This window comes from Lonchura striata, chromosome 31, assembly GCF_050655825.1.
Source record: "Lonchura striata isolate lonStrDom1 chromosome 31, ASM5065582v1, whole genome shotgun sequence".
Classification (NCBI taxonomy): Eukaryota; Metazoa; Chordata; class Aves; order Passeriformes; family Estrildidae; genus Lonchura; species Lonchura striata.
Genome location: NC_140733.1, coordinates 3,226,410 through 3,253,698, shown reverse-complemented (window position 1 = coordinate 3,253,698; position 27,289 = coordinate 3,226,410). Strand labels below are relative to the sequence as shown.

Sequence of the window (27,289 nt, the reverse complement as noted above, 5' to 3'; positions counted from 1 at the left end):
CCTGTGTGCGTGGCCTTCCCAGGGTGGGGGTTTTACACCTGAGCCAGTTTGGGTAAGGGGGGTGGTGTTCACCCCCCACCCCGAGCAGGGATTGCCTCACTGTTTCAGGTTACAGTGTCAGATGTAACCAAAAGTGTTTTCAGTCTCCATCTCCATAAACTCTTATCAACAGGTGGGGCAGTGTTCTTTATCTCTTCCATGGCTCAGCCCTGATAACGCCCTCCAGGGTCATCTTCTGTTAATGGGCCATTGAGTGTCACTGCAGGACTGATAAAATTACAACATCCCATTGTGGGATGCTCCGCCCAGGGGGAGGAACCAAGCATTCCTGCCTGGATATAATCTCACCCTTGCAACAACACGACCACCTTGCCTACTGGATTCCCAGAGGACAAGAACTCCATAAGCACCAGTGGACCTTCAGAGGAAGACCAGACCCTTCTACAGGATCACTGCTTTGACAGAGTCACGTTCCTCGCTCCAACAGGACTTCAGCCACCATTTCATCAGCCTGCCACCACCACCCTGAGCATTGTGGTGTCAGGTTATATTCTGACTCTGTCAGATTAAGCCAGTGTTTCTGTATCATTGTCGTGATCTTAATTTTCTTATTCAATTATTCTGGCTTAGACTCTCCCCCTGGTTTGCCTTCAAACCAGTACAAAACTCACTGTGCTCATCCCTTGTTTTCCTCCCAAAACAGGATTTCCCATACCCAAACATTCACCAGATGGAGGAGAAGGTTGCAAGGAAAAGGAAGATGCCCTGGGACACCGAGGCAGGTGAGGAGGAAGTCAGTGCCCCTTTCCCCCTTTCTCCTGCTCCATCTCCCAGCCCAGCTCGGCCCCCAGCTGCAGGACAGCCCCGCTGCCGGTGCCCTCCTGCCGGGGACGCATTGGGGGGATGTCCTTCCCCTTCCTTGTGGCACGGAGGCAAATCCCATCCTTTCCTTGTCCTTCCTCCCCCAGAGCTGGAGCTGAGGATGGAGACTAGGAAGGAGAAATCCCTGCAGCAGAACCTCATGGAACAGGCTATTCTGAGTGGCTCCACAGTGGAGGAATCCAACGGGAAGGAAAATCCCTGGAGATCCCACTGGAGGAAGGGCTACATACCCAGCCCAGGGTGCTCTGAGGAAGAAATGCCCACTCTGGGTCAGGAAGGTGGGCAGAGCTTCAGCCAGAGCTCAGAGCTGGTGGTGCCTGAGAAGCTTCATGATGGGGAGAAGCCCTACAAGTGTTTGGAGTGTGGGAAGAGCTTCAGCCAGAGCAAAAATCTGAAACAACACCAGATGATTCACACTGGGGAATGGCCCTACGAGTGTGGGGAATGTGGGAAGGGATTCAGCTGGAGCTCCCAACTCATCATCCACCAGCGCATCCACACTGGGGAGAGGCCCTACCACTGTCCCCAGTGTGGGAAGGGGTTTCACACCAGCTCCAGTCTCGTCCTCCATGAGCGGATCCACACTGAGGAGAGGCCCTTCCACTGCCCCGAATGTGGGAAGGGCTTCAAGCGCACCTCCCACCTCATCACCCACCGGTGCATCCACACCGGGGAGAGGCCCTATGAGTGTCTCCAGTGTGGGAAGAGCTTTACCCAGAGCTCTCACTTGACCAGGCACCAATGGACGGACTGGTGAGGGAAGCCCTGTGAGTGCCCCAACTGCAGGAGGAGCTTCGTGCACCACTCCAGCTTCATTTCCCATTAAAAAACCCACATTGGGAAGAGCCCTGGTTAACCATGTTCCCTGTGATCCATGCTGGGAAGACACCTGTACCTTCTCCTGCCCCTGCCAATGACCTGATGTGGGATTGAAGAACATGAGGATCTGGCCATGGCCCTGTCACTACATTCACTCCCACCTCAGGTCAGTGCCAGGGGTAGGAAAGGGATTCCCTCTCTCTCTTCTCCTGAGGAGAAGGATGTCCTTTCCTGACAGGAGGAAATACATGGCCAGGAAAAGACAGTAATTGATGTTGAAATTTTCCCTGTAAATAGTTTTTCTTATCCCTTCTGTTGTCAATATTTTTTCTGTTCCTGTTTGTTCTTTATCTTGTTGCTGTTCCCAGTAAATTGTTCTTTTCCCATCCCAGGATCTTCCCCTTTTGTGCTTTCCATGGGAGGCGGGAGGGCAGCGAGCGGCAGCGCGGTTTTAGCTGGAGCAGGAAATTGGGGAATCCCATTCCTGAAGCCCAACCTGTGGAAACCAAGCATCCCAGCTGGTGCCAGCCCTGGTGGCCATGGCAGCAGCCTTGGGAGCGGGTCCCTGGATGGTGCTGAGGGAACCTCTTCACTCTGGTGCCCAGGGACAGGAGTGGAGGGAGCGGCTGCAGCTGAGTCGGGGCAGGCTTAGGTTGGATCTCAGGAAAAGGTTTTTGCCCAGAGGCTGCTGGGGCACTGCCCAGGCTCCCCAGGGAAGGGTCCCAGCTCCAGGGCTCCCTGAGCTCCAGCAGCGTTTGGACAGCGCTGCCAGGCCCCGGCTGGCAGTGTTGGGGTGTCCTGTGCAGGGCCAGCAGTCGGACTCGAGGATCCTGATGGGTCCCTCCCAGCTCAGCCAATTCTGTGGTTCTGGGATCCCATGAGCCTGGGGATGGGAGTGCCAATGGTTGCCATGGCAACGGGCTCCAGGCCTGAGCTGGTGTCCATGGCAACCACCCCTGGCATGGGGTCTCCATGGAGCTGCCCAGGGACTGACCATAGCAACAGGGGCTGGGGATGTTTGCCATGGAAACTGATCATAGCAACAGGGGTAGGGATGGTTGCCATGGAAACTGACCATAGCAACAGGGGCGGGGATGGTTGCCATGGAAACTGACCATAGCAATGGCCATATTGGGATTTCACCTCCAATGTTGACTGTTGTGACAGACTGAAGGAGATTGTTGGCTGGAAACATTTCATGTGTAGGGGAGGAAGGGGCAGGTCCAGCCTTGCCCTGCCCTGGAACCCCAGCACTGCCCTGCCCTGGAACCCCAATCCCCCCAGAGCCTCTATCCCAGCCCAGCAGTGTCTGCCAGTCCCTGGCACAGCACAGGCAATGCTGCACAGCCACCTCTGGAGCCCCAGCCCAGCTCCTGAGTGACCAAATGACCCCAAGTCCCACCTGGGGGAAGGCCCAGGAAGACCAAGGGGTATTTAAGGCTGACCACAAGGCAAGCACACATCTTGACCCTACCTCCTCTTGGAATTTCCACCTGAACATTGCTGGAATCCAGGAGTTGGTAGCTGAGTGTGTGCTTCTCTGTATCTTAGTTTTCTCTCTTTCTGTATCTACTTCTATTTCTGTACTCTTGTAAATATTGATTAACTTAAAATTGAACAGGCTCAGAGTTTGTGAAGTTGAATGGGCCATGATAATGCTTTGAGAAGTTTTTTTTTTTTTGTTGATTGAATGCCATATTAAAACGTTTGCCAAAGTTTCACTGATTTTCTAAATTTCCCAGTAAAGTCTGTTTTGTTGCTTAGAGCTCCTGAGAAACTCTTGATAGTATTGCTCCAGTGCATCCAACTCAGAGGATACAGATTATTGTCATTCCTTTCAAATGTCTCCTTCAGAGAGTTTTTTAGTGGATGGGGGTCAAGGCTTGTGTGTCCTGCTTGGCACAGCCCAGGCAGGGCTTTCACAGCCCCATCCCACACTCCATTTCCCAGCTGGAGCCGCTGGTGCCTCTGAGTTCTGCTGCCCCAGCCCCAGGGACGCTCTCCTTGTCTGCCCATTCCCCCAGGGTCTCTGGGCAGGGATGGCCTCAGTGGGGGCTGCTGACATCCTCAGCAACTTGGAGGCTGCTGCTGAATTTTACTGCTCCAGAGGCTTCTTCAGCCTTCAGCTCTTCAGTTCAGGAATTCAGTGCCCCAGGGCTCATTAACATACAGAACACATTAACAAGCCAAGCCTCTGGGAATAATTTGATTTAAGTTATCAAGTCTTCTGTGGTTAATTCAACATGTTTCAGAACCATACTCAGAGTGAACGCATTATTTTTACAAAGACAGTGACAAAAGTTTTTTAGGTCCTGTTTTTTTTTTTCTTTTTTTTTTATTGTTAATACATTGATATGTGCAATCTCCAATTGACACTGAAACCAAGCACCTCCTCATGCAGTTTGAATAGATATGAAAATCAAGAGCCTTTATGGCTGACAATCCATCAGACTCTGTCCCTACCCCCACCCCACCATTTCCCCCATCCCAGCCCTGGCACTCAGAGCAGCCTTGTGCAAATCTGAGCTCCCTCCAGCCCAGGCTGCACCTGCAGGTTTCAGCTCCTGGGCTCCAACTCCCACCTGCTTTCCTTGGAGAAGGAGCTGCCCCAGACACAGAGGGATGTTCATTTCTTGCCAGCCAAAAAAGCCAAGGGAAGGCACAGCTTCATCAAATGCACCAATCATTCCTCTGCTAGTTCCTAAATCCACTGTGCGCAGCAGACAGTCTCAGAGCAAAGGAAAACACCTTCTGTGCCCAGCACAGATCCCAAGGTCCCCCCAAACCCTCCCTGCCCTGATTCTGACCAGATTTGCTCTTTGCACACACGAGTCACAGGCTGGAGGCAGGAGCTCCCTCCATGCCCAGAGGGAGGAAAAGAGGGAAAGTGGATGAAGAGCTCTCCTGTGCAGAGCCAAGGTCCAAGTGCAGCCCCTGCAGTGGGAACCACAACTCATCAGGTTTGTGTCCTTTGGGCTCAGGGACTGGTGACACTCAGAGGCACAGAAAGATTTCTTGCCGACAAACACAAGTTGAACATTTGAACAGTTTAATAACCATCACAGGTCTTCCCTCAGTTCTCTGGGGTGTCCCAGCAGCATCTGACATGTCCCCATCCCCATATGGATTTCCATATAGGTACAGCTTCAGATAAACATATAAGAAAATGTAATTATGTGATAGATATAAACACAATAAGGATGTTGACTGATATGATATTTATATTAACTTTAGAAAAATTGAACAACTCCCTGAAGCTCAAAGCATGAAACCAGTCGTTTGAGAGGAACTTGAATGACCAGAAAGCATCTGGAGGCATAAATCTGGGAGCAGCAGGATGTACATTGATCCATCTGGCCTGGTGAAGAGATGCCCTTAGACATGGCCATTTCAACGGGAGAGCTGGAAACACCTGAAGGAAAAGGGAGAGCAAGGAATAAACAGAATATTGGCGACACAAGTGGAAGGCAATGTCAGTATTTCTCCTCCTGCCATTAGTACAGGAAATTCCTGTTAGTGGACAGACAACTTTTGTCTTTCTTAAAAGTACTGAACTAACCCAGAAAATAAGAAATTTCCATCCATAGTATGAGAAGTACAAGTATTAAATCCTGAGCCCCCTTCCAGACAGACATCAGCTGTGTGCCCATGAACAGGCAGTGCCACTTGTGCCCTGAGGTGCCGAGCTGGGACTGGATCTCTCAGAGAGGAGCTGAGGCAGAGCAGAGCACCTTACAAGCTGCAGGTCCCTGCCAGCCCCGCAGGGCTCCTGTGCCATCAACATCTGCTCTGCTCCAGTCTGGAACAGGGCCCAGCACGGTGCCGGGACCATCAGAGAGCTGAGGTGTGTGCTGGAATTCCATGCCCTCCCCATGGCACAGCATCCCTGCATTTCCCTGCTCCAGCCTTGGTCTCCAGCACAGCCATGGAGGCTCTTTGGGCTCCTGAGTGTTCCTGCAGCCCCAAGGGCAGCTGAGCTCTGCCTTGGGCACAGGCAGCCCTGGCCAGCGCAGGCCATGCTCAGCAATTCCTTGTCTGTGCCCGGCCTTGCTGCCAGCCCCGGCAGCGGCTGCGTGGCCCCTCTGTGGCCCTGTGCTGGCCCAGCCATGGTGCCACAGCCCCTGTGCAGCCCAGCCCAGGACAGGAGCATTGCGGCTGGGAACGGCCCCTGTGCCGTGGGGCCCTGGGCAGCCTTGGGGCTCTGTGCCCCATGGCCTCCCTGCTGGGCAGCCTCTGCCAGCTCCTGCCAAGCCCGTGGCACCTGTGGGGCTGCACAGACAGCCCTGCCCGGGCTCTGCCGGCCTCTGGGCCAGCAGAGAGGCGGCCAGGGCTGGCCATGGCCGGGAACAGGCCCTGAGCCCCGCAGGAGGATGGAGCTGGGCCACAGCCAAACTCAGTCCAGGGCAGAGCTGGGCTCAGCAGCCAGGGCTGCCCAGGGCTGGCACAGACAGAGGCTGGCGCTGACAAATGTCCTGGGCCCCTCCCTGCTCTGTCCATGGCCCAAGGGCACGAAGCAGCCTCCTCTCTCGGGCTCTTGCCTGTTTTCAATGCCTGCCCAGGTGCTGGCCCTGCCCCACAAGGCCTGGGCTGAGTCCTGCCCCTGCCCGCTCAGCCAGGCTGAGATGGACACTGATGGTTTCTGTGCCAGGCTCTCCCAGCCCAGCCCAGCTCCCTGCCAGCTCTGCCAGCTGCCCTGAGCTCTGGGCAGCACCAAGGGCCTCTCCCCAGCACAGCCCAGCCGGCTCTGGCCCCACAGCTCTGCTCAACCCAGGCTGCTCTGGGCACTGCCCCACGGCCTCAGCCCCTGCCAAGGGCACAGCAGCAGCTGCAGCTCAGCCAGGACTCAGCCCCACCATGGGGGAAGGGGCTTGACCAAGGCCAAAGGAGCTCCCTTGCTGCCCTGCTCCCCTCTGCCTGAGGTGCTGAGAGCTCTGCAGCCCCTCCTGCCATCCCATCTGCCCAGGCCAGCACAAGAGCCCCGGCCCTGGGGCCCTCCAGAGCTGCTCCTGCTCCAGGACCAGGGCCCATCCCAGATCTGGGGCAGCCACAAAGCTGTGCCCATTTCTGCTCATTGCTGCTCTCATGGGGATGGATCCACAACCACTTGGGGGTTGATGATGAATTTTACTACTCCAGAGGCCTCTTCTATCTTGAGCTCTTCAGTATAGGAAATCAGTGGGAAAAGCTCATAAACATATGTTCAAAATGCCCAAAGAAGAAAAACCTCTGGGAATAATTGAACATTTCAATTCTTCTGTGGTTAATTAGGCAGATTTCACAAGTGCCTTTAAAGTGAATATACTGTAGTTGAAACAACGCAGATATAATTGTTTGTCCTGTTTTCTTTTCCTGTTTATAGATTGATATTGGCAATGTCAAATTGATATTGACTCTCAGCACCTTCTAGTGCAGTTTGAACAGATATGAAAATCAAGACACTTCATGGCTGACAATCAGTAACACTTTGTACCCTCCCCCACCCCACAATTTCCCTCATCCAAGCCCTGGCACTCCTATGGATCAGGAATGGTGTGGCCAGTAGGAGCAGGGCAGTGATTCTTCCCATGTGCTCAGCACTGGTTCAGCAGCACCTCGAGTGCTGTGTCCATTTCTGGGATCCCCAATTTAGGAAAGACATGGAGGGTCTGGAGTATGTCCAGAGAAGGGCATCAAGGCTGGTGAGGGGTCTGGAGCACAAATCCTGTGAGAAGTGGCTGAGGGAGCTGGGGTTGTTGATCCTGGAGAAGAGGAGGATCAGGGGAGACCTCATCACCCTTCACAAATCCCTGAGAGGAGGGTGCAGACAGGTGGGGGTCGGGCTCTTTTCCAAGAAAAGGGACAGGGCAAGAGGACACAGCCTTCAGCTGCACCAGGGGATGTTTAGACTGGACATCAGGAAATATTCTTCACACAAAGGGGGACTGGGCATTGGAATGGGATGCCCAGGGAGGTGGGTGAGTCACTGTCCCATCCCTGAAAGTGTTTCAGGAAAGACTGGATGTGGCACTCAGTGCCATGGTCTGGGTGACAAGTTGGTGTTGGGTCCCAGGTTGGACTTGATGCTCTCCAAGGCCCTTTCCAGCCTGGTTGATTCTTTGATGATTGTGACACTGCAGGGCCCTGGGGAAGCAAGGGGCCACTGTGACACTGCGGGGCCTGGTGGCACTGAGAGGACCATGGTGACACTGTGTACGACATGGCACCACAGAGCCACGGGGCCACTGTGACACTGTGGGGCTGAATGGAAGCAAGGAGTGCATTGTGAGAGTCTGGGTCCTGGTGGGACCAAAGAGGCCACTGTGACACTGCAGGGCCTTGTGGAACCTCGCAGAGCTTTGTGACAGAGCAGGACCTCATGTCATGATGGGGCCATTGTGACCCTGCAGGGCCCCATGGAACCATGGGGCCTGAGCTGCTCCTCAGGGACTCATGGAATGAAGGAAACATGTTTGACACCGTGGTGGCCCTTGGGACCAAGAGGCCATTGTGACACTGTGGGAACAAGGAGAGCATTGCTGCCCTGCCAGACCTTATGGAACCAAGGATCCACTGTGACACTGCAGGGCTTTGGGGGACCACGGTGACATTGTGACCCTGCAGGGCCCAAGGATCCAAGGGACTTTGTGACACCAAGGGGTCCCAGGGACCCAAAGGGACATTGTGTCACTGGGAGAACTCATGGAATCTGCTGCCCAGAACTCATGGAGACCATTGGGACACTCTGAGGCCTCATGGAACCATGGTGACACCAAGTTGTCTGGGAGTGTGGATCTGCTGGAGGGTAGGAGGGCTCTGCACAGGGCCCTGGACGGCTGGATCCAGGGCCCAAATCCAACAATGTGAGGTTTAATAAGTCCAAGTGCCGGGTCCTGCACTTTGGCCACAACAACCCCTGCAGCGGTACAGGCTGGGGACAGAGTGGCTGGACAGCAGCCAGGCAGAAAGGGACCTGCAGGGACTGATGGACAGCAGGCTGGGCATGAGCCAGCAGAGTGCCCAGGTGGCCAAGAAGGCCAATGGCTCCTGGCCTGGGTCAGGAATGGTGTGGCCAACAGGAGCAGGGCAGTGATTCTTCCTCTGTGCTGGGCACTGGTTTGGCAGCACCTCGAGTGCTGTTTCCAGTTCTGGGCTCCCAAATTTAGGAAGGATATGGAGGGGCTGGAGCGTGTTCAGAGAAGAGCAACAAGCCTGGGGAGGTTTCTGGGGAGAAAGTCCTTTGAGAAGCAGATGAGTGAGCTGGGGTTGTTGATCCTGGAGAAGAGGAAGCTCAGGGGAGAGAAAGTGGGGTCAGGGCATAGCTTGAACTTGATGATCTCCAAGGACTTTACTAAACTTTCGGATTCTGTCATTCACTGAAACCACCCTTGGAGCAGTCGCAGGAGGAGCCCTGGGCCTCCTCTTCAGAAACTCCAGCAGCCCAGGTCCCTCAGCTTCTCCTCACAGCCCCAGAGCCCATCCTGTCAGTCCTGCAGAGCCTCTGCAGCTCCTCCTCACTGCCCAGAACAGGGAGCCCCACAGCCAGACACAGCAGCCCAGATGTGCCCCCCTGGCCTGGGCTGCCTCTGGCAAGGGAGCAGCACCAGGCACTGCAGGAGCCTGCAGACAATTCCTGCAGCACTTGTGGGATGATCCTGTTATAAATTGTGGCACGGCAATTTGAAGTGTCTTAATCCAATAAAGCAATTTTATTGAAAATAGCAAGCGAGTAAGGCAGGCAAAGCACAGCGCTGGGCGGCCGGGGAGTCTCCTGCTCCACCAACGGCGTGCAAAAATGTTTTGTCCCAACCTTCCTTTTATCCCCCCCCTTCTCCTTGCAGGCGTGACTCTCCAGATGTAGTCTGAGTCTGGTCGTTGTGATAGCTTCTAAGTCTCTTCTTTTGAGATACAGCAAGCAGACCAGATACACACACCCAGGGCTCTAATCTCAACCTCCTTATCACCTTGTAAGCAAATAAGCATTTCAAAGACACACCAGTACATTCTTATGCAAACCAAGGTAATCGAGCATATCACAGTGAACAAATGATCTTCCACTTATCTCAATTTCCCCCCTTTTTCTTGTTCATCTTTATTTTGTTCACTGAATCTTTGTAACTCTTGGTGACTTAGTATTAGGGTCTCATCTACATCGTGTATGGGTTCATATTTTGCCCTAATGAGCATTAAATGTGCTGCCTCTAAGCGTCCCTTTACTATTTTTATTGCCTTATTGAAGATGCATGGCCCAAAGGTCAGTCCCAATATTATCAGTATCAGAGGTCCTGCAAGGGTGGATAACAAGGTAGTTAACCAAGGAGATTGAGTGAACCATGATTCATACCAACTTTGCTGTGCCCCTCTTTCCCTCTTTCTCTGCTCTAATCTTCTCCTTAATTCTGCCATGGTGTCTGTAACAACTCCAGTATGATCAGCGTATGCACAGCATTCCTCCTTCAGGGCTACACACAATCCCCCTTGTTGTAATAATAGCAAGTCTAAACCCCTTCTGTTCTGCAACACCACCTCAGATAGGGACCTTAATGATTTTACCAATCCATCGATGGCCTGCTCAATTTTACTCAGATCTTCATCTACTGAAATTCTTAATGCTTTAAATTCCTTTTGTTGATTTACTAGGGATGCCACCCCAGTTCCAGCTCCTTATAACTGGTGAATCCTTCCATCTTCCTAAAGTCCACTTGAAAGGTTCATGAGTTGTTACTTATGCAGTATTACAAGATATACAAAGGAAAATCACAAGCAGTAAGCAAATGGCATGTGGGGTCTGGTTTCTCACACTGCAACAATTATACCCTTGTGACTTCTTTCCCTCTATTAGCTGGTTATCACCAAAATACCCTTGAGCCCTAAAACTATTTCTGCCTTTGTTACTCCCAGTCCCGGGGTAGTTCCGCAAATATTGCTTGCGTATTCCATCCTGAGGGCTCTTTCCTCCACAGCTGTTTACTCCTCTGCCTCGCCCGTCAACTCGGGTGCTTCGAGCCACAGGGTATACCATCTTCTCAGCAGCAAGAGTATTCTTCAGGAGGGGATTTATGCCCTCTAGTGCCTTGCCGCATGCAATAAGAATGCCAATTTTGATCTTTTACCTCTGGTGCGGTACAACTGACCCCTTTTAGGTCTTTCCTACAAAGGCCTTCTATGATCTCTGCCACAAATGGGCTCGGCTCGTTTGTATGGTAGCAGTAATAGTCTGGGTGAATGCCCTTTGAGAAAATTTCCCACCACTCTTTAGATTCCAATCGGATTTCCCCTCTAGTCACTTTACAGGTCAGTACCCAAGCTGTAATCTCTCTTTGTACGTTCCAACAGGAATTGCAAGTTCCTCGTGGAGGATACCCTCTGTTGCAATGTGACCACCACCGTTCCCCACACACCTTACAGATATAGCATACAAAAGGATAGCAATTACAATTTTGATTTTTACACTTTACTCTAACACTTGAATTACTAATTAGTCCACTATCTAAGTAATATAAGTCTGATGTGTATTCAATCTGATAAGAGTCCATTAGTTTCTCTGTAACTTCAATTTCAGGTTCCCGGGAGGACTGGTTATTTGCCACACAGTGTTGTTAACTGGTCCTTTTACTCGACTGGCATGTGTCCATCCTCTTTCTGCAGTCCGAATTGCAGTTTCTGTAGTGTGTAACACAAGATAAGGACCTTCCCATTGTGGGGTTAGTGTAGATTCTTTCCAGGATTTTATTCACACATAGTCTCCTGGGTATATTTTATGTATTTTTAAATCTAAAGGGGGTCTTTGCGTAATGATTCCTTTTTCCCAAAGTTCATTGCGGCGTTTCATTAAGGCAATAATATATGAGGTTATTTTATAGTCCTTCAACTGGGGGTGGTCTCGGGGTTCCTCCAAATCATATGGCATGTGGGGTCCCCTATCAGAATCTATTGTTTTTACTATCCCATATCTAGGGATTATTTCTTCTAATAATATTCTGACCACTGTCTGAGCAGTAGTCCGAGTAGTGGGGTAAGCCTCTACAAAATGGGTGAGATGATCTACTATTACTAACAAATATTTATATCTACCCACTTTAGGCAATTCAGTGAAGTCTATTTTTATTTTGGCAAAAGGCCTGTGAGCTAATTCCCTTCCTCCCATGGGCCTTTCCCTAAGATGTTTTCTGTTTACTTTTTGACAGATCAGACAATCTCCCACTACTCTTTTAGCCAAATCATAGATTCCAATACTCATATATTTAGTGGCAAATTGATCTACTAATGCCTGAGTTCCCCAATGAGTCTGGTCATGCAATCTTTGCAAAATTTCTGAGGCCTTGCTTTTAGGTAAAACAGTTCTCCCATCTGGGAGCTTCCATTGCCCTTCAGACCCCTCCTCAATTCCCATCTTTTGTAATTTTTCCTTTTCTTGAGTGGTAAAACTATATATTTGCCATTTTTCTTTGGGGGAGTCCACAGATACAGTGTCGCTCTGCCCCATGTCCCCCCGAGTTCGTAGGGCTGCTTTCTTGGCTTCTTGGTCAGCTAAATTATTTCCCCTGTTTCTAAAGTCCAATCCTTTCTGGTGTCCCCTTAAGTGGACCACAGCAATTTGAGCCGGGCCCCTTAAGGCATTTAAAACTTGGACAATTAGCTCTTGATGAATTAGATCTTTTCCCTGTGAGTTTATAAGTCCCCTCTCTTCCCAAATTTTCCAAATGTGTGCACTATCCCATATGCATATTTAGAGTCTGTGTATATTGTTCCAATTTTTCCTTTTAATAACCTTAAAGCCCTGAGTACTGCATATAATTCACAAGCTTGTGCAGACCAGGAGTTACTTAGTGGTCCGGATTCAATTACCTTTAAATCTTTTTATGGATTTGCAACTACTGGAAACCGGGCCAAAGTCCTCTTATTTATTTCTCTTAAATCGTGCACCAATCTGTAGGACCCATCTGACTTCTTTACAGGCAGGATGGGAGTATTGAAGGGAGACATACAGGGCTCTAAAAGCCCTTTTTCCAATAACCTATCTATTTCAGGTTTTAGTCTTAATTTTTCCTCCCTAGGGATAGGGTATTGTTTTATTCTTACGGGTTTGCCAGGATTACTTATTTCCACTGAGAAAGGCTTAATCTGCAATTTCCCCACCGTTTCTGGGGTATACCACACCTCAGGATTAATTTTCTTTTCATCCTCCACCCTTAAAGGGCAGAGCTTTATCTGTAATTCTTTATTTACAACTTCTAAATTAATACCCAATTCTATTATCAGATCTCTCCCTAATAAATTGTAATCTGCTTCAGGTACCAGTAGTAAAGAACCTATACCAAATTTGGAATCAGTTTCTACCATCACATCCTTGATAACAGATACCTCAAAGGGCTCTCCTTTTGCCCCAATTACATGTACAGTGTCAGATGACTTTTTACATCCAAGCGGCAAGGCTTGCACCGTGGATCTTTCAGCCCCGGTATCCACTAAAAATTCCATCTCTTGTTGTTGGGGTCCCACTTTAAGCTTTACCAAGGGCTCCTTATGATGTTTCTTCCCCAACAAATAGAACCCTTGACACCCCTAATCTTCCTTAAAGGCCTTCTCATCCGCTATCCGTTGTCTGCATCCCCTCTTCATATGTCCCTTCTTTCCACAGTAGAAGCAGACAATTTCACGACCTCTTTCTTTTCCTTCCCTAGAAATATAACTCTGCTCCCGATTCTCCCTTTGTTCTACATTCCTTGCACGGGAATTAGGGTTAGGCCCTTCCCACACAACTACAGCCGTAATCCTCGCCTGTCTCTTGAAATTCTCATCCTCCCTTCTCACAAAAACCTTCTGCGCTTCCCTCAAGAGCTCCTCTAATCCTCTAGTCTGCCATCCGTCCAACTTTTCTAGTTTCCTCCTAATATCTACCCATGCATTTGCCACAAACTGCATTTTCAACACCGCCTCTCCCTCCTGGGTATCAGGGTCTATCCCAGAATACAAGTGGAAGACTTTCCTTAAGCGCTCTAACCATTCCGTGGGATCCTCATCTTTTTTTTGTTGTAATCCAAAAGCCTTCTTCACATTCTGCCCCCGCGGAACTGATTGTTTTATTCCCTGAATGATGATGTTTCGCAAATCACCCATGTGAGTGCGATGCAAGGGATCCTGGTTATTCCACTGGGGATTTTGTAGGGGCCACTTTATATCTGCTAAGGGTCCTTGGTGGTGTTCATCATCCCATATCCTCATACCCGTTTCCCTTATCATTCTTCCATCATCCTTTCCTCTGCCGTGAACAAAATCCTTAGTATTGACTGTAACTCCTCCCACGTGTACACATTGGGCCCCAAAAATTGGTCCAACCGTTCTGCCACTCCTAGAGGATCGTCCAACAAATGTCCCATTTCCTTCTTAAAGTCCCTGACTTGCCCAGAGTCTAAAGGCACAGTTACATAGGCAACCCCTGCTATTTGGGGTGGCTGACCTTCCTGTCCCTCTTGGGGATTCGGGATCATACCAATGCTTTGTTCTCTTAGGGGAAACATCCCCAATTCCTGTTCCTTTTTCCTAGTCTGACTTCTAGTTACCCTACGATTGTTTTCCCTTGTTCCTCCACTCTCTGCCTCATCATCAGAGTCTGAAGGAGCCGTGGGGACCCCGGGGCCAACCGGGTCCGCAGGCAGCTGGGGATATATATTTTGACTAGCAGTGGGTGGGAGTGGAGGAATATATGGAGGAGGAACGTAGGGGGGCATATTATCTTCCTCCTTGTTTTTCTTGTTCTTTTCCCTGGCTGATAAGGCAAATAGTTTTGTCCTTGTCTCCCCAACTGTCCACAGGGAAGCATATTCGCTCTCTTCTGAATCAAAGGCTTCCTTTGAGTTAACATATATATTTAGAGCCTGACAAATCCAATCCTCAAAGGACCCGAATACCGGCCAATACAAATGGTCTCCCCTAATTTGTTTCCCCCCCACACACTTCCATACAATAATGTATCATTTTAACTTTGTCTTTCCCTTTTCTAGATGGGAAAGCATCCCAATTAATTATCATCAAACCCAAGGGGCTTGGGAATCTGGGGAAGCTTAGCATGGGTCCCCTCTCCCATGGAACCAGAGGGCTTGCTTTTCCTCTGTCCCATCTTCCGGAGTGCACTCAATTTCTCACACACGTGCTCCCCTGGTTCGTGGCCCAGCCCCTCGCGGGGAATGGAAAACGCACTAATACAGAGTCCGCACTCACTTGGTCTCCACGAGACCTCTCACACACAGCACTCCGGGAAAACCACCCCAAACCGAGCGGGAAACCGGCCTATACTCACGCGTCCTGCGTCTTCGCTGGTTCTTCGTGCACAAAGATTACAGGGGTAACCGGTTCTCCTTTGCCCGTTACTCAATTTAGGTTCGTCGGTGGAGAGTGATCAGAAAGCCTTCGGCAGCCGGGCCGCCATAAGGGCGGGGCGCGTCCCGATCGTCCCGTAGCGACTGATCTACTTCTCCATCCGAGTCACGGCACCAAATTGTTATAAATTGTGACACGGCAATTTGAAGTGTCTTAATCCAATAAAGCAATTTTATTGAAAATAGCAAGCGAGTAAGGCAGGCAAAGCACAGCGCTGGGCGGCCGGGGAGTCTCCTGCTCCACCAACGGCGCGCAAAAATGTTCTGTCCCAACCTTCCTTTTATCCCCCCCCTTCTCCTTGCAGGCGTGACTCTCCAGATGTAGTCTGAGTCTGGTCATTGTGATAGCTTCTAAGTCTCTTCTTTTGAGATACAGCAAGCAGACCAGATACACACACCCAGGGCTCTAATCTCAACCTCCTTATCACCTTGTAAGCAAATAAGCATTTCAAAGACACACCAGTACATTCTTATGCAAACCAAGGTAATCGAGCATATCACAGTGAACAAATGATCTTCCACTTATCTCAATCCTGCTCCCCAAGGGACGTTCCCATGGTGCCAAGTCAGGAACTGCAATGGGGAGTGGGGCCAGAGAGGAAAGGGCAAACAGGGATGGGCTGTGTGCAGCGGAGAAAACAGGGGTGGGCAACAGGAAGAAATTTGTAGCAGGAAGAGTAAAGAAAACAAAGGTGAAGCCAAGGAAATGCTCAGGGCATCCTGGGGGTGGCTGCCAGGCAGCCCTGGCTCCGAGCAGCAGCATCTGCAGTGGGACAGGAAACTCCCAGCTGATGGGAACAAACTTTTTGGCTGATTGCAGAGGCCAGGACAAATCTGAGTGGTGTCCCTGGTGTCCCCCAGCCCTTCCTGGCCCCAGGGGCTGATGGCATTTGTGCTGCCTCAGGTTCATGTCCCCACAGCACCAGCATGGGGGTGCTCCCGCCTGCTGTGTGCAATGCAAACAGGGGCTGCTGAGCCAGTGCTGCCGTGTCTGTGCCTGCAAGGATGTGGCAACTCTGTGAGCTGGGGGAGAGGCCAGGGCTGCAGAGGGGGGATGTTGTTGGCAGCTCCATGAGGACGCTCTGGGACGCTGCCCTGGGCTGTGCAGCGCACTGGGGATGTATCAGCCCCTGCTCTGCTGCTCCTTCCCATCTCCCCCAGGGACCTTGCAGAGCACCAGCCGTGCTGTTTGCCCCCAGCCTTCCCAAGGCCAGCCTGGGGCTGCTCACGGGGGTTTTCTGTGCTGAGCATTGGCCTGGCCGTGTTCTTGAGAGAGCCTGGGCAAGGAGCCTGGAGCCGCCAGGCCCTGGCCTGAGGCGTCAGCGCTGCCCCAGCAGTGCCCATGGCCTGTCCCTGCTGCCGCCCCGGCACTGCCACCCCCAGGACTGTGCCCGGCCCCGAGAGCACTCAGGCCCTGCAGCAACACCAGGGCCACCAGGGCAGTGGGGCAGGGCCACGGGAGCAGCCCTGGCAGCACCAAGTGCTGCTGCTCCTGGGCACAGCTGCTGTGCCAGCCCTGATCTACCCCAGCTCTGCACACAGACATTGCAGCTGCAGCTCCAGAGAGGCAACAAAAGGGCATCTCTGCAGAAAACTGTGCTGTGAGATCCTTTAGCACCTTTAAAGCCACCAAAAATGAGAAATGGCATAAACAATGACATTTATTGTGGACAATATGAAAATAGTATAACAAACAAAAAATAATTCACAACCAAACCGACAAGAAGTATCAAAGATTACTTTTATTACAAGTGATTTACAGAATTTGGCCAACAGTTTAATGTCCCAGAAACCATCTAGCTATCATTTGCCACACTGCAGCCTTGAGGTCCTTGTTCCTCAGGCTGTAGATGAGGGGGTTCAGGGCTGGAGGCACCACCGAGTACAGAACTGATACTGACAGATCCAGGAATGGGGAGGACATCGAGGGGGGCTTGAGATTTGCAAATGCTGCAGTGCTGACAAACAGGGAGACCACAGCCAGGTGAGGGAGGCAGGTGGAAAAGGCTTTGTGCCGTCCCTGCTCAAAGGGGATCCTCAGCACAGCCCTGAAAATCTGCACATAAGAGAAAACAATGAACACAAAACATCCGAGTCCTAAACTCACACTAACTGCAATGAGCCCAAGTTCCCTGAGATAGGATTTGGAGCAGGAGAGCTTGAGGATCTGTGGGATTTCACAGAAGAACTGGCCCAGGGCATTGCCATGGCACAAGGGCAGGGAAAATGTATTGGCTGTGTGCAGCAGAGCATTGAGAAAGGCACTGGCCCAGGCAGCTGCTGCCATGTGGGCACAAGCTCTGCTGCCCAGGAGGGTCCCGTAGTGCAGGGGTTTGCAGATGGACACGTAGCGGTCGTAGCACATGATGGTCAGGAGGAAATACTCTGCTGAGATGAAGAAGGCAAAAAAAAATAGTTGGGCAGCACATCCTGAGTAGGAGATGTTCCTGGTGTCCCAGAGGGAATTGTGCATGGCTTTGGGGACAATGGTGCAGATGGAGCCCAGGTCGTTGAGGGCCAGGTTGAGCAGGAAGAAGAACATGGGCGTGTGCAGGTGGTGGCCGCAGGCTACGGCGCTGATGATGAGGCCGTTGCCCAGGAGGGCAGCCAGGGAGATGCCCAGGAAGAGGCAGAAGTGCAGGAGCTGCAGCTGCCGTGTGTCTGCCAGTGCCAGCAGGAGGAAGTGGCTGATGGAGCTGCTGTTGGACATTTGCTGTTGCTGCACATGGGCACCTGTTCATGGAGAAAGGACAGGGACAAGTCAGGAGGGGCTGCTTGGAGCCAAACCTGGGCCATCCCTGCAGCCTGTCCTGCTGGGACTCACCCACCCTTGTTCCTGCTCTGGGAAAACTTTCACCCAGGTCCCTGCCTGAGCTCCAGTTGTGCTGGCTGAGTGTGCCATGAGCTGCAAGGACTGTGTGGGGGGGCTCTCGAGGAGCCATCCCTGCCCCACTGCCCTGGGTTTGTGGCCATTTGGCGGAGGGACAAGGCTGGATATTCAGGATTTGTCACAGGAATCACTCCTAATGCAGAAAAGCTTGGTAGCATCTGCACTCCCAGGTCAAAAGAATTGCAGGAGTTGGTTTAAGGAAATGTTTTCCTACCCACCCACCATTCCTGGCTCTCTGAGTTTAGAAATCCCCAGCATTCCTGCTGCACTCAGAGTTTGCCACTGAGAGATGTGAGAGGCAAAGGATTCCCTGTGGCTGAGGGCAGGTGAGGGGCTGGATGGGCTTGTTCCCCCAGCACTGCTCTGCTCAGCCCCCTCTCCTTCCCTGAGCATCTCCCTGGGCCTGGACATCCCCTCCTGAGAGGTGCCTTGTCCCTGCCAGCGCTCACAGAGCCCATCCCACCCTGTGTGCCCTCGGCCTGGCCCTACAGAAACCTGCCTGTGTGCAGGGCCCTAGCTGGGGCAGGCTCTGTGTGCAGCTGGGCAAGGGCAGCTCAGGAGAGCCCTGCTGGGCCCTGTAGAGGTGATGCTGCTGCTGCCCAGGGCTGAGGAGTGGCTGAAGGCCCTTTGGGAGGCTCCCAGCAGAGACACTGACCACCCAAAGTCACAGTTCTGGAGTCTCTGTAAATGTTCAAACATTCCTTTGATGATGCTGTGTGTCCCTTTCAACTCAGAATGTTCTGTCATTCTGGGACTACAATTCCTGTTCTGCTTCTCTCATCCCCCTGTTGTCTATAATCAAAAGAGAAAAAAAAGTATCCTTGTAACAGTGTTAGAACAGCAAAGTAAAAACCAGACCTTTATTGGAAGCTCTCAGGTGTCCCAGTGGGGATGAGGCAAAATCGGTCCCTGATTTCAACAATTCATTAAGGTTGATTAATTAGGATATTTAACAGGAACATCTAATAGGAGATTCAGTTGCTCCAATTACACACCGCTGGCTCAACCCATTGGAGTGGGTCCAAAGACTTCTTTGCCCATCTATTTGTTATCACTGCTCACATTCAAAACCCAAAATTTTCTGCTTGTATGTCCTCTTCCTTATAATAAGACTATATAGTATGAATAGAATGTATTTGGATAGTCAGCTTATTGTTCTAAAATATAAAAGAAAGGTAAGGAAACATACTAGGGTTAATTAAGGATTATTACTATAACAACTATTTAATAGTAGTTTAAAATAGTTAAGATTTTAATCAAGTTAGGTAGGATTATACTTTTATAACTATATAATAGTAACTTACAGAACTGCAAATATGTGACAAATAAATGAAAAGCAAAAACCTTTTTGTCATCACCCCAAACTTCCCACCCTGCTCCAAGCAGGAAATTGAAAACACCATCAGGAAAGCTCCTGACCTTTACAGCAATCCTAGGCTTACCTTCTTTGGGAAGTATCCTCCGGAGCGGTGCCCAGGCTGGTCTGGAGCTGGGAGCAGCCCTGCCCCAGCCAGCCCCTCTCAGCAGCAGCACCTGCCCTGCTCAGGGTGGCTCCTTCCCCCCACAGCTCCTGGCCAGCGCTGGGAGCAGCTCCAGGGCCGGCTGAGAGCTGTCCCTGGCAGGCAGCAGAGTCCCTGGCCCAGCACAGCGCCCTGGGCTGCAGGACCCTGCTCTGCAGGACAGCCCTGGGCACCCCTGGCTGCTCTGCACAGGAGATGAGCAGAGAATGCACTCACAGGGTCTGTGGGCATTGGCATGTTCCAGCTTTAGGAGATCTCTCCAGGAGCTGCAGCTGCATTGTCCTGCAGCCAGAGGTTCCTGTGCTAAGGGCTGGCAGTGATTCTGCCCCAGGCACTTCTCAGCCCCTTCCCAACCCTGTCTGATTGAAGCTCTCTGTGCCTCTGCGCTGTGCCCGGGCTGGCTGCAGGCAGTGCCCCAGCCCTGCTGGGCTGGGAGAAAAGCTGCTCAGCAAGAGAAATGTGCTTTTGAAGCTCTGCTTGCTTACCAGGATCACCCTCTGTGCCAGGAGCCCGGCCCAGCTCAGCAGCACAGACACAGCACAAGGACTTTAATGACCCTCTGGGGCTTTGTGCTCAGGCCCTGAACATCAGGCCCTCAGAGGGAGATGCAGAAACCTCTCCAGAGCTCCAAGTCAGAATCCAACTCCAAAGTTTCTTGGACTTTTAATGGGTCCCACTGAGGGACACGACTGACAAAGTGTCCCCAGGCTCCAGGCAGAGCAGAGAACTGGAGGCACTGATGGCAGGTGGGGACAAAGAGAAGCCAAGTCTTGGTGCCCTGGAGCACAGCAGGGTCTGTGCCACCAAGGGCTGTGAGGAGACACCTTGTCCTGAGGCCCTGGGGCCTCCTGGCACAGCCCCAGCCAGGCTGGGCACTGTCACCCCCTGGTCCTGCCCTCAGCATCCCCCCCATGCCCACATCCCAGTGGCCTCAAGGATCTGCTGGAAGGAGTCCCTGGGGCGCCTTGGTCAGGAATGGCCCTGGGGGCTCCTTCATGCTCCCAGTGACTGCAGGTTTTTCAAAGGACTTTGGCTTTTGCTTTTGCCTTGGAGTCTCTGAGAGGTTTCTGCAATCATGGCCTCCAATATTCTGCTGTAATTAGTCCCTGGAGAGGCTTTGTCAGTAACAACACTCAGTGGGGCTCATTAATATTTCAAGGTACTTCAGTTATTTGAAGGTACTTGGTGTTTGCCTTTTGATACAGACTCTGTGAGAGGTTTGTGCAATCATGTCCCCAATTATCTGCTTTAATGAGTCCCTTGCAAGCTTTGTACTGACACTAAGTGGAGCTCATGAATACTTGAGATTCTTAACTTTTGTAACATACTTCGGATTGTCCTTTCCACCTTGAGAGTTCTTTGTGCCATTTTCAGTCTCTGAGAGGTTTCTGTGCCATCCTGGCCTCCAGTTCTCTCCTCCAAGGACTCCATGAAGAGCCTGTGGTATAGATGGACCTTTGTGGTTCCCATTAATGCTTTAGACTCCAACCACTTTGGGGTTTTCCTCTGACTTTGACTCCAGGAAAGGTTTGTGAAATCTCCTGTCAGGCCCTGAGGTTCCAGGACTCAGCTCCAAATGCACCACGGGGCTCATTAGGATCAAGCAAGTCCTGACAAACCATGGGTCTGCCTCAATTTCTCCCTGCTCTCATGCAGTTTGTCAGGAAGTTTCTGTAGTGCTTTTGGTTCACCAATTTATGATTTATTGGCCAATGCATCAATTAGTGTGGTGGGTTCAGTGTTGGCTAATTACCAGTGCAGTCACTAGAATATACTTACTCATTTCCTGCTGTGAGATAGGATTAGGAGAAAGGCAAAGTGGGCTCAAAACTTTAAAAGTGTGTAAAGAAAAGTTTGTTAAGAGAAACTAAATGAAAGAGTAATAAGAACTAGAACAAAATTTTCAGAACACTTCCCCTCTCCATACAACCGGACAATGTAGAGGCAAAACCTGAAATTTTCAGTCAGTTTACCACCTCTAGAATATTCTAATCTTTCTTCAGTTCACATCAGGAGAGAAGTAACTCTTGTTAATGTTATGGAGAATTCTCCACAAGAAAACAGTTATCTCATGGCTTTTTATTTCCACAAATAGCAGCTGCCTGGAAGAATCTGCAATCGTGAACTCCTTCCCATATTTTCCCACCTTTTCCCACAGCTGTGCTTATGGGCCATGCCAAGTTATGGGGTATTAGTTTTGAGATGAGCTGTTTAAGAGCAAAGCTTCCCTTCATCTCTTTCTGAAATCATCTTCATCTCCGGGAACAGAGGTCTTCTTCTCTCCCTAAGGGCACAGGGTCTCATCACTCTGCTCTCTTCCCATGTTCAAGCTTCTCATGGGATCACAGCTACTGCAACATTTGCTTACTTTACCATGGAGGCCTTTGCTGAAACAAGTCATCTCCCCATACTTTTCAATGCATTATGGGGAAAAAGAGCGTCTGATGTATCAATGACATCCTTCTCCACAGCTTTACCAGAGGATTCCAGCCCCAGGATCAAGGCATCTCATCTTCAGTGACCTCGGTGTGTTCATGCTGCTCCTCTGTGTGCCTGCCCTGTGTCCTTTTCTCTCACTGGAGGGCAGATGGCAGCACTGGCAGAGTCAATATCTGCTCGGGGCTGCAGATGGTTCCGTGAGCCCAGCTGGGCTCAGTGGCCAATTCTAATTTTGGCCATGGTCCCTTGTACATGAAGACCAGTACTTTTCCATAGGAATGAAGGAACAAAGTGCCACTTCATTAGGGGCAGATGAGAGGTGACCACCAGAGGACAGGTCCAGCCAGAGCTGCCAGATTTTGTTCTGAGAGATACCCTTGAATATCAGAAAGTTTTTTGGCAGAGTGTCAGTTTTGGCAATGGGCATCTGAAAAGATTGACGGTTCGTTTCCATACAGAGGAGAGCATGGAGCCCCAGTGCTCCAGGAGCTGATGAGGGGCAGGCCTTGACATCCCAACATCAACCAGACCTGTCAGGTGGCCCCTGGGAGGCCAAGCCAGACAGACCTGGTTCATGTTCCCTCGCTTCCATGGGGCCCCACAGTGTCCCAATGGTCCCTCGCTTCCAGGAGGCCCTGAGGTGTCACAATGCCCCCTTGGTGAAACCATGCCCTGAAGGGTCCCAATGGTCTCCATGGTTCCATCAGGCCCCACAGAGTCATAATGGTCTCTGGGTCCATGAAGCCCCACGATGTCACCATGGCCCCTTGGTTCCATGGGCTCCAGTGGTACCACAATGATCCCCTTGGTTCCATGAGGTGCCCACAGTGTCACAGTGATCTCCATGGGACGGAAAGAACCGAGCCCCAGTGTGGCAGGGGCAGCCACCAGAGGCCAAAGCCAGCCAGACTTGATGGTACTGGCAGATTTTGTCTGGGAGGAACCCTTGGATATAGGGAATTTTAGAGGTGAAATCCCAATTTCAGACATGGACACCCAAAGTAGAAGGATGGTTCTTTTCCACAGGAAGAAAAGCACGGAACACCAGTGTTTCAAGGACAGATGAAAGGCTTCCACCAGAGGCCTAAGCCAGCCAGACTTCTCTGTCCTGGTAGCTTTTGTCTGAAAGCAACCCTTGGATATAGGGAATTTGGGAAGTGGAACCCCAATTTCAGCCATTTCTGCGTAGATAAGAAGGACAGTTCTTTTCCATAGGAAGGAAAGCACAGAGCCCCAGTGTTTCAGAGGCAGAAGTGAAGAGAAGTGGCTCTTGAGAGGCCAAGCCAGCCAGACCTGTTTGTCCTGGCAGCTTTTGTCATGGAGAGATCCTTGGATATATGGAATTTGGGAGAAGGAATCTCAATTTTGACCATGAACACCTTGAGAAGAAGGACAGGTCTTTTTCATTGGAAGGAAACCACTGACCCCAGTGTTTTGAAAGCAGGTGAGAGGCTTCCCCAAGAGGCCAAGGGCAGCCAGACCTGTCTGTCCTGGCAGATTTCACTGGGAGCAATCATTGGATGTGCAGAGTTTTGGAGGTGGAATCCCAGTTCTGGCCATGGATGCCTGCTCAGGATGGATGTTTTTTTCCTATAGGAAAGAAAAGCACAAAATCCAAGTATTCTGGAAGAAGATGAGATGTGGCCAGCCTTAGGCCAAGCCAGCCAGACCTCTCTCTCCTGACAACTTTCATCTAGGGGCTATCCTTGGACATAGGGCATTTTGGAGGTGGAATCTCAGTTCTGGCCGTGGACACCTAGACAGGAAGAAGAGTTCTTTTCATTAGGAATGAAAGCACAGAGTCCCGGTGTTTCAGAGGCACATGAGTGCCAGCCCTCAGGAAGCCAAGGCCAGCCAGATTTGTGATTCCTGGCATCATTTTTTCTGGGAGCTATCATTGGATATAGGGAATACTGGAGGCAGATGCCCAATTTTGGCCATGGGTACCTGTTTGAGATGGATGTTTTTTCCCCATAATAAAGAAAAGCACATGGTCCCAGTGTTTGAAAGGCAGATGAGAGGTGGCCCCTGGGTAGCCAAGGCAGCCAGACCTGTCTCTCCTGGCAGATTTCATCTATAAACAATCCTTGCACTATAAGGAAATTTGGAGGAGGAATTCCTGTTTTGGCTATAGGCCCCTGGAGGAGAAGTGTTAGAGGGATGCCGCAGGAGACAAGACTTTTACACTTTGGCTCCAGAGACTCCTCTGTGGGCCATTCGCCCAGTGCACTACGGGAAGGAAATGATCCGCTTCACCATATACTGCAAGAATGAGAATTTTGTGGACATTCTGAAATTGCATGAGTTAATATTGAAAAGACCAATGTGTCAGAAAAAAGCGGACTTCTGTGTTTTTCCTGTCTATTCTAACATGGAAATAGACATTCAGTTTTCTTTAAAAAAAGCTCCCGAAGGGACAAGTTCCAGTGAGGACAGAGTCAGCCGTGCTGGAGTTCAGAGTAAAAGACGTGGGGCAGCTTGTGCCTCTCTTGCCCAACCCTTGCAGCCCCATCAGCAAAGGCAGGTGGCAGACAGAAGACCACGATGGAAATAGGATCCTTTTGCAGCAAACACACAGTTGGTGTAGGAAGTCTGCAAAGCAGAAGAAGCAACCATATTCATCTGTGTCAACAGATTCCCACTTCACCACTCTGCCAGCCTTTCTTCCTCAGAGCCACCAATCTGAGCAGCCACAAGAAACGGGTCAAAAAAAGGTGCATCACACAAATAGCCTTGGTCATTATCTTGGTTTCTCCCAGCAGGACTTGAGAGACAGTGATCCAGGAGACTTCACGTGCAGATCCAGGAGTGCCTCCAGCATTTCTTGGTCATTTCAACGAAGCAAATCTCTGTTCTGCTTGCCCACAGTGAACTCCTCTTCAGTGCCAGAGACATCTCATTTCAGTGAACCATTTCAATTTTTAAACACTGGGTCACCTGCAACCAGGTTAAAAACATGGAAATGCAGCCCCAAGCTTAACATTGATGACTTGGAAGGTGCCCAAGAGACTGATGTGGACACAGGGATGAAGCTATCCTTCTCAGACCTATCTGTGGTTTCTGCATACTCTGCCCTTAATGGGTTTTGCAGTGAGTTGGAAGACTCTCTTCCATCACAGAAACAAACTATCAGTAGGGCTAAACAGGCAGCCACAGGTGGAAGGCCTCTATCAGCCATGTGCAATACTTTTGAGTCAGCTGATGGTTCACTGCCTTCTCTCTCAGAATGGTCTTCCAGCTCTTTCATGTCAGCATCTCTCTCTGAGCAACACAAACAGCCCTTGAGAGCAGCTCCCTGTAATCTGGATGATCATGTTTGCCCAGCTTCACCAGTCAGTGAAGAAGAATTTTACATCTGAGGTTTCTCTAACTTACACCTTCCACAGGAAATGTGTTCTACTTGTGAATGACAGCAGTGGGTCCACCCTGAGCTTACAGAAGGTCCCTGTTCGGGCGCCAGTTGTTAGAGGGATGCCGCGGGAGACAAGACTCATGATATCATGATCATCAAGTCTCAGTTTATTGTAACAGATTACACAGTTTATATATGTTCGTTAATTAGCTCATACATATTGCAAAAGCCAAGCTCATGATTGGTTGCTATGTGACTTGTACTATTATCTTAAAACTATCTTTGTGTTTGATACTTGCCTGTCCAGCTGGCCTTGCAGTTAGAACAGCTTAGTACCCCTTTGTTCTTCTCTATCTACTTCTACATACCAAGCAGTTTCAATATCCTGCTTTCTGCACACCATCTACTCTTCAGGGCCATGCGAACTTTGCAGCAGTCACGTAGCCCTCCCTATTTGGATTAATTTTACAGTATCATGTCCCTTGTTGTTCAACCATTCCTCTGTCAGGCTCTCTTCAGAGAAGAATAGTTCTCTCCCATAGGAAGGAAAGCCCAGTACCCCAATGTCACTATGGGACATGAGAAAACATGATGGGCACCTTTGCGTTTATGACGGTAAAAGAAATGAAATTTATTTCTGACTCCAACATTTATAGTTTTCCAAAGGTGACAGTGGATTGGAGGGTGAAAGTGCCACCTTCCAATGACACTGGACAAAACTACCGTCCATCAAATTTCTCCTCCTCTATGAAGGAATGCAAAGCAATAAGTTATTTACAGAAATTTGTGAGAGAAAATTTGCTACAAGAATGTAAACTCAGAAGGTCTTAGAAAATCATAAAAAATCAGGCCGACACCCCAGTGCTTCAGGGGCAGATGAGAAGCAGCCCTCAACATGCCAAAGTCAGCCAGACCTGTCAGATGCTCCCCAGGAGGCTCAGCCAACCAGACCTCTTCCATGTTCCCTTGGTTCTGTGGGACCCCACAGTGTCACAATGGTCTCCTTGGTTCCTTCAGGCCCTGGAGTGTCACAATGTTCCCCTTGCTTCTGCAGTGTCACAATGGCCCCCTGCTTCCATGAGGCCTTGCAGTGTCACAATGGCTTTGTGGTTCCACAGAGCCCTGATGTGTCACAATGGCCCCTGGGCTCCGTGTGCCCTCGCTGTGTCACAACGGCTCCTCTGTGACACTGCAGCTGCACAAGGTCACCATGGACCCTTGGTTCCTTGGGGTCTCTGAGTTCACAATGGTCTCCTTGATTCCATGAAGCAGCACAGTGTCACACTGGCCCCTTGGTTCCATGAGGATCTGCCGGGTCACACAGGTTTGTGACATTTGTCCTTGCTGCCCCTCACATCCCCTGCACCACACACAGCCCCAAGCCACCCATGAGGGACAGGCCCTGCTGTGCCAGGCTGGGCTCAGGGCTTGGCCTTTCTGCTTCCCCCAGCCAGCCCAGGCCTTGCTCAGCATTGCAGTTCCCTGCTCTGAGCCTTGGGCTCCCTGCAATCCTGGCCTCAAGGACCTGCTCTCACCTGGGAGCCTTTGGCAGTCCCTGCCCTCAGTGGGGCCCAGTGATGCTCCAAGGGACTTGGCGTTTTGCTTCTGACTCCTTGAGCAGCTTCTTCAGCCTTCTCTCAGTGCCTGAGGGTCCTGGACTGAGTCCCAAATCCATGGTGGGGATCATCAAAATACAGAAAGCCCTCAGGGGAGCTTTGTCTTCATTCAATGGTCTGCAAATCTCCAGGGCTTGTGTGCCTGATTGGAGTCAGTTTGGAGTTCTTGTAAGGAGGAGGATTTCAAAGTGCACCTCATGACTTTTTTTCTTTAAGTGAGTATTCTTAGTTTCCAGTTCAGAGAAGAGCTGATAGAAGCAATCCCCAGGTGACCTTGATGCTCAGTGTCTCCTTAGGAGGTCTGGGCATGTAGAAGAATGAGCCCCCTGAGGGCTGACCCTGTTTGGACAAGCTGCTCCTCACCACCAGCCTCACCATGTCTGACATCGCCCACCTGGCACTGACATCCCTGTGCC

The 27,289-nt window shown here is 50.7% G+C and overlaps 1 protein-coding gene and 1 pseudogene across 1 annotated transcript; both read left to right on the top strand.

Annotated features, from left to right (window-relative positions):
- The first annotated feature begins 524 nt into the window (after positions 1-524).
- LOC146764747 (uncharacterized) lies at positions 525-1,852 on the top strand. The gene has a single exon (XM_085563673.1). It carries the CDS (start codon positions 731-733, stop codon positions 1,637-1,639), a length of 909 nt encoding a protein of 302 aa, XP_085419799.1. The 5' UTR covers positions 525-730; the 3' UTR covers positions 1,640-1,852.
- A 6,998-nt stretch (positions 1,853-8,850) lies between these two features.
- LOC146764746 (protein FAM124A pseudogene) lies at positions 8,851-26,266 on the top strand (annotated as a pseudogene).
- The last annotated feature ends 1,023 nt before the right edge of the window (positions 26,267-27,289 follow it).